This window comes from Dendroctonus ponderosae, unplaced genomic scaffold (genome assembly GCF_020466585.1).
Source record: "Dendroctonus ponderosae isolate FM_Combo_2020 unplaced genomic scaffold, Dpon_F_20191213v2 Dpon_F_20191213_12, whole genome shotgun sequence".
Lineage (NCBI taxonomy): Eukaryota > Metazoa > Arthropoda > Insecta > Coleoptera > Curculionidae > Dendroctonus > Dendroctonus ponderosae.
The window spans coordinates 2,634,983-2,645,785 of record NW_026017316.1 but is presented as its reverse complement, the minus strand read 5'-3'; the positions used below and the strand labels follow the sequence as shown (position 1 = coordinate 2,645,785).

The 10,803-nt window shown below is 60.6% G+C and overlaps 6 protein-coding genes across 7 annotated transcripts in view; 4 read left to right on the top strand and 2 right to left on the bottom strand.

Annotated features, from left to right (window-relative positions):
- Positions 1–1,859, top strand: LOC109543497 (protein mothers against dpp; the record flags this gene model as incomplete). The annotated part of the gene is given in 5 exon segments (XM_048663005.1): positions 1–64; positions 120–396; positions 451–1,153; positions 1,218–1,474; positions 1,533–1,859. Coding segments are annotated over 5 exon segments (1,425 nt in total). The 3' UTR covers positions 1,677–1,859.
- A 177-nt stretch (positions 1,860–2,036) lies between these two features.
- On the bottom strand, positions 2,037–4,197 carry LOC109543496 (stress-induced-phosphoprotein 1). Its single transcript, XM_019913231.2, has 5 exons — positions 4,076–4,197; positions 3,455–4,016; positions 3,244–3,402; positions 2,727–3,098; positions 2,037–2,673 (listed from the first exon to the last, which is right to left on the bottom strand). The coding sequence occupies exons 1-5, from the start codon at positions 4,082–4,084 to the stop codon at positions 2,141–2,143; spliced, it is 1,635 nt and encodes a 544-aa protein (XP_019768790.2). The 5' UTR covers positions 4,085–4,197; the 3' UTR covers positions 2,037–2,140.
- Positions 4,198–4,246: 49 nt separating this feature from the next.
- Positions 4,247–5,104, top strand: LOC109543499 (transmembrane emp24 domain-containing protein 2). The gene is made up of 3 exons (XM_019913236.2): positions 4,247–4,488; positions 4,539–4,814; positions 4,867–5,104. Exons 1-3 carry the CDS (start codon positions 4,347–4,349, stop codon positions 5,055–5,057), a joined length of 609 nt encoding a protein of 202 aa, XP_019768795.1. The 5' UTR covers positions 4,247–4,346; the 3' UTR covers positions 5,058–5,104.
- A 97-nt stretch (positions 5,105–5,201) lies between these two features.
- On the top strand, positions 5,202–7,662 carry LOC109543498. 2 transcript variants are annotated; one of them, XM_019913234.2, is made up of 2 exons: positions 5,202–6,385; positions 7,332–7,662. In XM_019913234.2, the coding sequence occupies exons 1-2, from the start codon at positions 5,588–5,590 to the stop codon at positions 7,611–7,613; spliced, it is 1,080 nt and encodes a 359-aa protein (XP_019768793.2). In that variant the 5' UTR covers positions 5,202–5,587; the 3' UTR covers positions 7,614–7,662. The 2 variants fall into 2 exon arrangements, with proteins under 2 accessions (XP_019768793.2, XP_019768794.2); XM_019913235.2 differs by having other exon boundaries at positions 6,303–7,272.
- LOC109543500 (HIG1 domain family member 2A, mitochondrial) lies at positions 7,599–8,172 on the bottom strand. Its single transcript, XM_019913237.2, has 2 exons — positions 7,853–8,172; positions 7,599–7,794 (listed from the first exon to the last, which is right to left on the bottom strand). The coding sequence occupies exons 1-2, from the start codon at positions 8,004–8,006 to the stop codon at positions 7,634–7,636; spliced, it is 315 nt and encodes a 104-aa protein (XP_019768796.1). The 5' UTR covers positions 8,007–8,172; the 3' UTR covers positions 7,599–7,633.
- Positions 8,173–8,273: 101 nt separating this feature from the next.
- Positions 8,274–10,803, top strand: part of LOC109543495 (serine/arginine repetitive matrix protein 2) — a 3,803-nt gene continuing 1,273 nt past the window's right edge. The window contains exons 1-7 of the mRNA XM_048663065.1: positions 8,274–8,439; positions 8,499–8,756; positions 8,814–8,918; positions 9,448–9,741; positions 9,825–9,887; positions 10,446–10,608; positions 10,769–10,802. Coding sequence (XP_048519022.1) covers positions 8,518–8,756; positions 8,814–8,918; positions 9,448–9,741; positions 9,825–9,887; positions 10,446–10,608; positions 10,769–10,802 — 898 coding nt within the window. The 5' untranslated portion in view covers positions 8,274–8,439; positions 8,499–8,517. The remainder of the gene's footprint in view (positions 8,440–8,498; positions 8,757–8,813; positions 8,919–9,447; positions 9,742–9,824; positions 9,888–10,445; positions 10,609–10,768; position 10,803) is intronic.

The window sequence follows — 10,803 nt, the reverse complement described above, 5'->3', positions numbered from 1 at the left end:
CCCCGCCAGTAGCGCGCAGCATGCCCACCGACTTTCAGTTCTATGTGACGCACTTGAGCGACTAGTGAGTCCCATCTAGTCGCGATCGCCCCCCTGATTCATGCGTGTGTGTGTTGCAGCTTCAGCATGGAGACCGACGAGGGCGAGTCCTCGAGCAGCGGCCCCATTTCCACCCTGAACAGTCTGTTCTCGTTCACGAGTCCGGCGGTGAAAAAGCTGCTGGGCTGGAAGCAGGGCGACGAGGAGGAGAAATGGGCGGAAAAGGCGGTTGACAGTCTGGTGAAGAAGCTGAAGAAGCGCAAGGGCGCCATTGAGGAGCTGGAGCGGGCGCTCAGCTGCCCGGGGCAGCCCAGCAAGTGCGTCACGATCCCGCGTAGCCTGGACGGGCGCCTACAGGTAGGCCTGGTCTGTCAGGGTGCACAGCTGTGGGTTAACGCGGGCCTGTTGTAGATCTCCCACCGGAAGGGGCTTCCGCATGTGATATACTGCCGRGTGTGGCGATGGCCGGACCTCCAAACGCACCACGAGCTCAAGCCGCTCGAGCACTGCCAGTTCGCGTTCACCTCCAAGCAGAAGGAGGTGTGCATCAACCCCTACCACTACAAGCGGGTGGAGAGCCCGGTGCTGCCCCCCGTGCTGGTGCCGCGCCACAACGACTTCGTGCCCGGCCACTCGCTGCTGCCCTTCCAGCAGCTGGTCGAGCCCAACATGCCGCACAACGTCAGCTACTCGGCGAGCGGCTTCAACGCCAACCACATGAGCCCGGGCTCGCCCATTTCGAGCGTGCCCAGCCCCGGCAGCGTGGCCTCGACCAATCCGCAGTCGCCCTACGCCAACCTGGCGGAGACCCCGCCCCCGGCCTACACGCCCACCGACGAGAACGCCGCCCCCGCCAACAACAACGCCAGTCCGGAGCCGGCGCTCGCTCAGGACGTGCATCCGGTGCCCTATCAGGACCAGCCCTTCTGGGCCTCGATCGCCTACTACGAGCTCAACAGTCGCGTCGGCGAGATCTTCCACTGCAACTCCACCTCGGTGATCGTGGACGGCTTCACCAATCCGAGCAACAACAGCGATCGCTTCTGTCTGGGGCAGCTGAGCAACGTCAACCGCAACAGCACCATTGAGAACACCCGTCGCCACATTGGAAAAGGTATGCGCTCAGAACTACTACAGTAGTGACAGTTGACGTGTCTAACCACCCCCCACTCTAATAGGAGTCCACCTGTACTACGTCAACGGCGAAGTTTACGCCGAATGCCTGTCGGACTCGGCCATCTTCGTGCAGTCGCGCAACTGCAACCACCACCACAACTTCCACCCCTCCACCGTCTGCAAGATCCCAGCAGGCTGCTCGCTGCGCATCTTCAACAACGCAGAGTTCGCGCATCTGCTGTCACAATGCGTCAATCACGGCTTCGAGGCCGTCTACGAGCTGACCAAAATGTGCACGATCCGCATGAGCTTCGTGAAGGTGGGCGGGGCCTGGCGCCGAACGCCACCTCCCACTGATCGGTGATTGGTTGTTTCAGGGGTGGGGCGCTGAGTACCATCGGCAAGACGTGACGAGCACGCCCTGCTGGATCGAGATCCACCTTAACGGCCCGCTGCAGTGGCTGGACAAGGTGCTGACCCAGATGGGCGCCCCCCACAACGCCATCAGCTCAGTGTCGTGAGCCGACGGCCCCCTTTCCATTTCGACACGTTTTTCTATCTAACTAAATATCCACTGTATATGACTATTACATAGGGCAGTTTTTATATTTACTTTGAGCAATGTTTAGTTTCATAGGGTAAGTTAGCTGTAGCGGACACGATCCACGATCTCTAATGAACAAGCGTGTGAATGATGATGATGATTCTGATGGTTTTTCTGGTGTTTCAGCCCGGAAATTGCCGATTTCCTGCTAACTGTTCCCCAGTCCCGTTCCCATCCGCTGGCGAGGCGCAAAAATGCGCCAATCGCTTCCGCATTGCGGCGCCCAAGCGCCTCAGGTGAGTACCACCGACTGCGCGCACTGAATAAAAGCGCCGCGCTAGAAAAACGGTTTATTTAATTAGGATTATGACTATGATTAGTTACTTAAAAATTCAGTGGCCGCCCGCCCAGCGGGGGGGGGCTAGACAACCTAAACCTAGTCTAGCGGATGGCGATCAGCCCGGCGCTGAGCAGCTTCTGGATCTTGGCGGCAATGTCGGGATTCTTCAGATGGTCCTGGACGGCGCGCGGGTCGTCCTGCATCTGCTCGAGGATCATGCGCATGGCGGGGTCGCGCAGGATCGCCTGCACCTCCGGGTCGCCCATGGCGCGCTGCCGGATCTTGTCCTGGTCGCCGTCCATGCTGGCGTTCTCGATGCGGCAGGAGCGGTAGCCCTGCAGCGCCTCCGCGTTGCTCGGGTCGATCTCCAGCGCCTTCTGGTAGGCGGCGATCGCCTTGCTGGCCTGCTGCATGCCCTGCAGGATCGTGCCCTTGCGGATCCAGCCCTTGATGAACTTCGGGTCGAGCTCCAAGCAGCGCTCGCAGTCCTTCAGGCCCAGGTCGAAGGCGGCCAGTTTCGTGTAGCACGCCGCCCTGTTGCTGTAGAGCTTCGCGTCCTGCGGATTGCGTCTGATCGCTTCTGTGTAGTGTTTCACGGCGGTCGCATAGTCGCCCTGCTTGAACAGCTCGTTGCCTGCAATTTGGCGATTAGAGGGGGCGCCTACTCGCCGTCTCCATCCAACTCACCTCGCTCCTTCTCCTGCTCGGCCAACTCGGGGTTGACGTAGGACTTGGTCTCCTCCTCGCGGATCAGCTTGTCCACCCCGGACAGCAGCGTGCGGATCTCGGGGGTGCGGTGCTCCGACATCGCCTTCTCGTAGTAGGTGCGCGCCGTCCGATAGTCTTTTTTCTTCTTGTAGGCGTTGCCGATGCGCGTCAGCGCCTTGGCGATCATCTTGAAGTCTGCGCGGTTCTCCCGGCCCACCTCCACGCCCTTCTCGCACTGCGCGATGCACTCGTCGAACGCCTTCTGCTCGAAGTAGACTGCGGCCAGGTTGTTGTAGTAGGTGATGTCGGTCGGATCGTGCTGCAGCGCCTTGGTGTAGTGCAGGATGGCGTCTGCAACCACACATTCACATCAACCGCCCCAGGGGGCGTGGCCTAAGCTCAGAAATTGAAACCAATCTGTTCCAGGTTAGAGGGGGCGTGGCTTGCAGCCCCCATGCGTGTGCCTGCCGAGGCATCGACTGGTACCGCAACTCACCCTCAAAGTCCTTGCGCTTGTAGCTGGCGTTGCCCAGCTCCTTCTCCGCCCTGGCCTGCTTGACGTTCTCCGGCAGCTCGGGCTCCGGCTGGGGTTGCGGTTGGGGCTCGGGCGGCGGCCCGCTGGGCTTGGGCGAGTCCATCGGCTCGTCCTGCGACGCTACAACATCGAACGGTGACATGCTAACCAAGTGCAGAGACGTGCAACATACCGGTGTCGGGCAGGCCTAACAGCACGGACATGGTGACGAGCATCCGGGGGTCCTGAGCGGCCCAGTTGGCCGCCAGCGGGTCGGTCTCCAGCTGGCTGACCATCTGCAGGTATGTGGGGTCGTCCATGAAGGGGGCGGTGCGCGGGTCGTTCCTCAGCTTGCCCAGCACATCGACGCCAGTGAACAGGTCGCCGAAGGGGGCCGTGAGCTTAGCGTTGGCCCGTTTCACCTCGGCCAGGCCTTCGCGCAGCTGCCGGTTCTCGGGGTCGAGCAGCAGCCCGCTCTCGTAGGCGTAGGACGCCTCGTGGCGCCGCCCCATGTAGGCCAGAGCGGCGGCTTTGCGCGAGTAGGCCTTCGGCCAGTCGGGGCGCAGCTCGATGGCCTTTTCCGCGTCCTGCAGCGAGCGCTCGTACAGGCCCGCTTTGGCATAGGCGGCCGACCGGTTCGAGTAGAGCACCGCATTCTTGTCGTCCAGCTCTAGGGCTTCGGAGTAGCACTTGATGGCCTCGTCTARATGGTTTTCKGCCAAGGCGGCGTTGCCGCGCTCTTTCAACGCTGCGACCTGCCAAACGTGCACGGTACAGAGAGTGGGGCTGCGCCCTTTAGCGCTTTAGTACTCACTTGATCCATTTCAGGCGTTTCGAGACTGGTTCGCACGTTTCGGTTCCAGAAGCTTCGAGTTTGTTGCGGGTTGGTGACATTGACGCAAAAGCGCGCGCTTGCCGCTCTGTGCCGGAAAAACCACCGGCCCCTGCCGGATGCCGCCGCAAACCGCAGGTGAACGAGTGGGGAATTGCGGTTGGCCAGCACGGGGCGGCAACGCCGCCCCCCGCCCTAGTAACAATTAACCCAAATAACAACCCTTTCTAGGTTAGATACGTGGCTGTTGACAATGAGGCAACAAATGGGGCTCTGGGGGCTGCTGGGCGCCCTATTGGTACTGGGGGTAGGGCAGGCGCGAGCCTACTACGTGACCGTGGACGCGCACGCCGAGGAGTGTTTCTTCGAGCATGTGGACGCTGGCACCAAGCTGGGTAAGGCAACGGCGCCCTAAACCGTCCCCGTTTCACGCCAGGCCGCCTAGGGCTGAGCTTCCAGATAGCCGAGGGCGGCTTCCTGGACATCGACGTGCGGATCGTGGGGCCCGACGCCAAAGTGATCTACGAGGAGGAGCGCCTGACGAGCGGCAAGTACTCGTTTGCCGCCCATACGGTCGGCACCTACAGCTTCTGCTTCTCGAACAAGATGTCCACGATGACCCCCAAGGTGGTGATGTTTGATGTGGCCGTGGGCGAGCCCCCCAAGCCGGCGGAGGGCGAGACGGCCAACAAGCTGGAGGATATGATTCGGGAGCTGACAGGTAAGCAGGCGCTTGGTGGGGACCGGTCGGGGCTGACATGGGGCTGTTGTAGCGTCGCTGACGGCCGTCAAGCAGGAGCAGGACTACATGCAGCTCAGGGACCGCATCCATCGCGCCATCAACGAGAGCACCAACAGCCGCGTCGCCATTTGGTCGGGCTTCGAGGCTGTGGTTCTAGTGGCCATGACCATGGGCCAGGTGTTCTACCTCAAGCGCTTCTTTGAGGTGCGCCGCGTCGTTTAGTGGCAGTTGGCTGTACGTTTATTGCCCATTACAGTTCTTTTGTATTAGCGGACGGTGTTTGCCTGGCGGCCATTCTCGAACGCAGCCCCAACCCCCGGGCGCAGCACGCTCGAACGCAGTTGGCGCTCCCGCAAAACCGGCGTTGCCACTCGCTTGCCGTTTTTCCCCAGCCTTCCACCCTCCTTTAACAGCGTTGTTTGGCGAATTTCAGGAAACTGATGCCGCCAATCCCCCCAGCTGGCAACAGTGGCCGCGACTCGAAGCTGTCACAGTGACTTTTTCCTGTTAGTGTAGTTTCCCCCGGAAAATCCTGCAAACTATTCAGGTGAGTGGCTTTTTCCTAAAATTTGCTTTGCCCCCGCTCGTGACGGGCAGCCGAACTGCCCTGGAAAGTTAGCCAGTCATTTGGGGCCAATTAGTTATTCAGATGGGCGATACGCGCGGCTAATTGCGGGTTTAACGCATTAAAACGTCCCCAACCGGTGTCGATGTTATCGCTAATAGTCGACCGGCGTTGGGTTAGTTAAGAAATGAGCGCCGGCCGGACTGTGGTGCTTGGCAGGGGATTTCCCCTCGAGCTGCGGCTGCTCAGCGCCCTGCTGCAGCGCAAGCGACTGGCGCGCGCGGTGGCCCTGGGCGCGCTGCTGCTGCACCTCGGCAGCCTACTGCACTCGCTGCAGGGCAAGTACTGGGTCTACAGCCGCGCCAGCCAGCTGCGCAACGACGTCGTGATCTTCATCAACACTGTCAGCGACCTGCTGCTGGTGAGCGTGAACGTGCTGGGGCTGCTGCCCCTGCTGGGCAGCCCCTTCCTGCTGGAGCTGCTGCGCTTCTGCACCGCCCCGCTGGAGGTGTTGGGGCCCTCGCGGGCCTGCTCCCCTTGGATCAATCTGCTGCGCTTCGGGCCGCTGCTCCCCATCGTGACCGGCGGCTGCTTGTTCTCCCGAAACGCTGGCTGGGCGTCCTACCAGTACTTCCTGGGGCGCCAGGTCTGGTACTACGTGATGAATCTGGTGGTGTGCGCCTTCATCTGCGCCGCGCTGCAGCTCAAGTGGCAGTTTACGCGCATCAACGACTTCCTAGGGCGGGGGGGCGGCGCGTCCGCCGCCCAGCTGCAGCTGGTCGCTGCGCGCTTCAACGGCCTCTGCAACCTGCTGGACGAGTTCAACCGCACGTTCAAGGCGCTGATGGTGCTGGTGGTGATGTGTGTCACTGGCAGCGTGCTGCACAACTGCACGTCCCTGATCGAGTACGCGGCGAAGCCCAAGGGGGCCGCCGTCAAACTGGCCACGTTCCTCACGCAGCCCCTCTTCGCCCTCACCACCGTGGTAAGTTCGAAAAGTTGGAAAGTTCGCGATAAGGATCGGGGAAAGTTGGGCGAACGGGAGTTGGCTGGCGCCATTAAAAGGCAGTTAGAATGTGGGAGCGCGTGCAGCTGGTCTGTCCGGCCTTCCCGGAGCTGCAGCTGTTCTTGCAGGCGCGCCACCACCATCGGCTGTTCAGGTGCGCCCAAGTGGCGCTGATTGTGGCGCACGTGGCGCTGTTCGGCTACGGCCAGCTGGGCAAGCCGCTCGTTTACGGGCGCTTCCTGCCGTTCGGGAACCACGTGGTGGCGTTCGCCGCCTTGATGAACGACCTGATGGTGCTGGCGCACCTGGTGTTCACCGTGCTGGCCACCACGAGCACCCGCGCGCTGGCCGACTTGATCGCCGCCGTGCTGCAGGAGCGCGCCACCAAAAGCCACTGCGCGTTCCATCTGTGTGTGGCGCTGCTGCGCCTGCTGCCGATTGCGCCCATCGGCTTCGGCGTCTGGCTCTACTGGGATCTCTACCCGTACTTGCTGCACCGCGACGTCTGCTACTACTCGCTCAACCTGACGATCTACAGCTGCGCGGGGCTGCTGCACAAGATCAACGGCTCCTTTGGCGCAGTCAACGACCAGCTGGAGCAGCTGGGCGCGCAGCTGGGGCGCCAGCACTGGCGCCTCATCCTCAACCGGCTGGCTCGGCTGCGCGCCTCCTTCAACGTGCTCTATCAGCTCCTGGACACCTTCAACAGCTACGTGAAGGCGCTGCTGGTCGTGGTGGTCACCTGCATCTCCATCAACATCCTGTTTAATCTCACCGTGATCACGCAGTTCGCAGTCAAGCCGGGCGACGCCTACTCGACCACACTGATCTATGTGATCCACGCGCTCTTCATCCTCATGTCGGTGGTGAGTGGGGGCGCAGCCCCCACGCGCAGCAGGCTCTAATGGGGCTGTTTCGGTTGCAGGGCCAGGCGGCCGTGGTGGCCTTCGTGGGCGAGGGGCTGGAGGAGGAGGGCGAGCGCACCACCCGCATCTGCTTCACGCTGCTCAACCAACTGGACCACGCCCAGGGCAAGAGCGAGCCGCTGGTGGCGCGCGAGCTGCGCTTCATCCTGGAACACAGTCGCGCCCGCAAGATCTGCCTGCACGCCGGCGGCTTTTTCCGCCTCAACTGGGGCATCCTGGGCTCGATCACCTCCACGGTGGCCACCTACTCCATAGTGATCATCCAGTTTCTACTCAAATAGCCTTTAATTCAACAAACACACTACTTTTTGTCCAGGCCGTACACGTAGCCGAGCACGATGGCCAGCACGGTGAAGCCCTGGGCGGCCACGCGCGTCCGCATCATGTACTGCGACATCTTGGATCGCCCGTTCCGGAAGCTCCAGATGCCGTAGCCCAGCGCCAGAGTCGTTGCTGCTGCACCTGCACAAATCAACCAGGGGGCACTAGTTAACCTACAAGGCCCCTCGTCTAAACCCACCTATGGGCACCATGGGGTTCTCAGCGCTCTTCCTGCACAGCTTCTGCAGCACCGTCTCCGTGCTGGCGACAGCGTCCATCTCCGTGCGCAATGAGATCCAGTCGAAGGCGGCCAGCTCTTCGGCCGTCAGCTCAGCGCTGGGGCCGCTGCGCATTTTGGGGCCGGCTCGCTGCTACGCACTAGTTTAAACTTGAAGACACCTTCAAGCATAGATAAAGACAGGTGCCGTCAAAGGCGCGATAACCTCACTTTGTGCCACTGGGCGCTGTTGCCCGACGCCCCTATCCCCATCTAGCTGAGTGTTTTTTGGATTATCCCCGATATTTGCGGGCCGCAGCGCCCTGCGCTGCCTTCAACTGTTCGCTGTTCGTTTTTCTATGAAATAAACCTTTGCTTCGCTTTAAACTATGGGGCTCGCAGCTGACGTCATTGGAGCTGGCGTGGCGGCGGCAACGCCGGCCGCCATTTTAGCGTTCTGTCTCCTGTCACTGCAGTTGACATCAACTGGGGCAAAACCTCAATCGTCTGCAGTGTTTGTGTGTGTTTCCAGCCCCAATTGTGCAAAAGCGCCCCTGTCGCTGATAAAGGTGAGCCCCGCTCGCGCCCCCGTCATTTGATTGGATCGCAATTGGTGTGCTTATCGCAGTTTTCCAGGCGTTTCAGTGATGTACAACGGCATAGGGCTGCAGACGCCGCGGGGCTCCGGCACGAATGGGCACGTGCAGCGCAACTGGGCGTCGGTGCGGCCCGCCGAAAAGGCGAAGCCCTACAAGACGGAGGAGGAGCTGGCCCTGTTGGACAAGGCGAGCACTCGGCCCCCCAACCAGGAGATCCTCGACCACGAGCGCAAGCGGAAGATCGAGCTCAAGTGCGCCGAGTTTGCCGACATCCTGGAAGAGCAAGGGTAACGTAGACAAGGGTTTGGGGCCCACCGGATGGTTCACGTCGGTCTGTTGGGCAGGTTCTCCGAGGAAATGGTGGCTGGCAAGGTGGACAACTACCGCAAGGTGCTGCTGGGGTCCGACGCGGTGATTGGCAAGCCGCTCGACCAATGGGGCCGCGTCAGGTGAGTCCCCTTTTCGGTGGTAGGAGGCTTGGGGATCGATGCGCCCGATGCTGCGCACTGCGCCACTCGGTCAGTGACAGTGCGTGCTCCATCCGGCGGCCATGTAGGCTCCCCAGGCCCCCCGAGCGAACAAAATCACATAAGTCTTCCATTAGTCTCTAAGGTCTTCCATTAGTTTTAAGTGCGTGTTAGTGGGTTAAGTGTGTGAGTGGGATGCGGCGCTTCCTGCAGACGCCGCGCCTGGCGGGCCCCAAGCGCCCCTATGTGGACGAGCGCGTGATATTCGAGCGGCTGTGGCGCGGCGCTTTAGGGCCGCGCCCCCCTCGCCGGCTGCAAACGTGCTGCTGTCACTGTCAGTGCGGCGCCCATCCGGCCGCAGCCTTTCTCAGGTAAATGCAGGAGTGCGGGCGCCGCCACTGCCCTGAGCGCGCCCATCGATCGGCGTCGGCGTCCTGCCGCCCCCTCGCCCAATCAATCACCCGCTTAAACGGCCAGTCGCTTAATGTTCCTGTTGTTGTTGTTGTTCCAGTGTCAGAGAGACGCACCAAGTGGCGGAGGCGCAGCAGGAGAAGAACGCCCGGCTGCGCGAGGCCTTTGGTATAAGCGAGTACTTCGTAGAGGGCAGCAGCTTCGATCCGGAGCGGCAGGCCAAGGAGAAGCTGGCGGCCAGCGCGGCGGCGGCGGAGCGCGAGCGGCAGCGCGCCCTTGAGAAAGCGGAGGCCGCTCGCTACCAGCTGGTGCGCACGCCCAGCCCCGAGAAGGAGCCGCTGCCCAAGCGGCCGGAGGCTGCGCCCGAGAACAAGCGCAAACCCAAGGACAGCAGGTGAGCGCAGCTGACATTTGTGTGTGACAGTGACGTAATGCTGCACATAACCTGATTTTGACGGGCGGTTTTGTTTGTTGCAGCCCATCCACTCCAGAGGGCGGGCGCAAAAAGAAGAAGAAGCGCAAGGCGGCCAAAAAGGACAAGTAAGTGAAAAGGGGCCGCTGTTTTCTCTCTCTCTCTCTCTCTTTGTCTCAGTCTATCCGTTTCACTCTAAACACACACATCTATATGCCTACGTATATAAATGTCGTCAAATAGTGTGTAAGTGTTGTTGGCCTCTCCATACTCAATCAAATGACTCAACTGTATTCCCTATACTAATTCATTGGTGGTGTATTTTTTGTGCGGAACGTCAATAATAGAGGGCAGTAACCAACAGCAGGTAATTATTCCGTTCAATTCCGTATCTATTCCCGTCTTGTTTTAATATGCCATGCTGTCCAGGCCCAGTTGCTCGGCCAGGATTGACGAAGGTTTGCAGGTTGTGTTTCCAAAGTGGGCGGGGATTGGTTGATTTGTGCGTTTGCTGTGGCTGCGGACCAATTGCCGCCCGCTTTGCGAAAAGGGGGGCGGGGCCTGCGCCGACGCTCCAGTTGGCCTGGATCCGTCAACTGGATCGTGCGGCCGGTTGTGTGTCGTGCCACTAGGAGCGATCGCGGCGCCGCCTGCCTGCCATAATCGCCACCCTTTCTTGTGTGTAGGTCCGTCAAGGCGTCGGCGCACAAAAAGAAGCGGAAACGGCGTCGGCGCGACCAGTCCACCGACGAATCGGACAGCGCCTCAGATGACGATGTTGATGATGATGATGATGATGTTGATGTTGATGATCATGGCGACAAGCGGCGCCCCAACAACCGGAAGCTGGTGAGGGTTTTTTTTTGAATTTTTTGAATTTTGGAAATTGTTTGGTGTCATTCACCGTCCAACCAACCGCGCCCATTTGGACGTTGGCGTCGTGTGATGTGTTTGACATGTGGTTGACAGCAGATGTCGGGGGCTAAAGGTTTCTGTGTGGCTTCCGTAGAAGAAGCGGCCGAAATCGAAGAAGAAGAAGAAGAA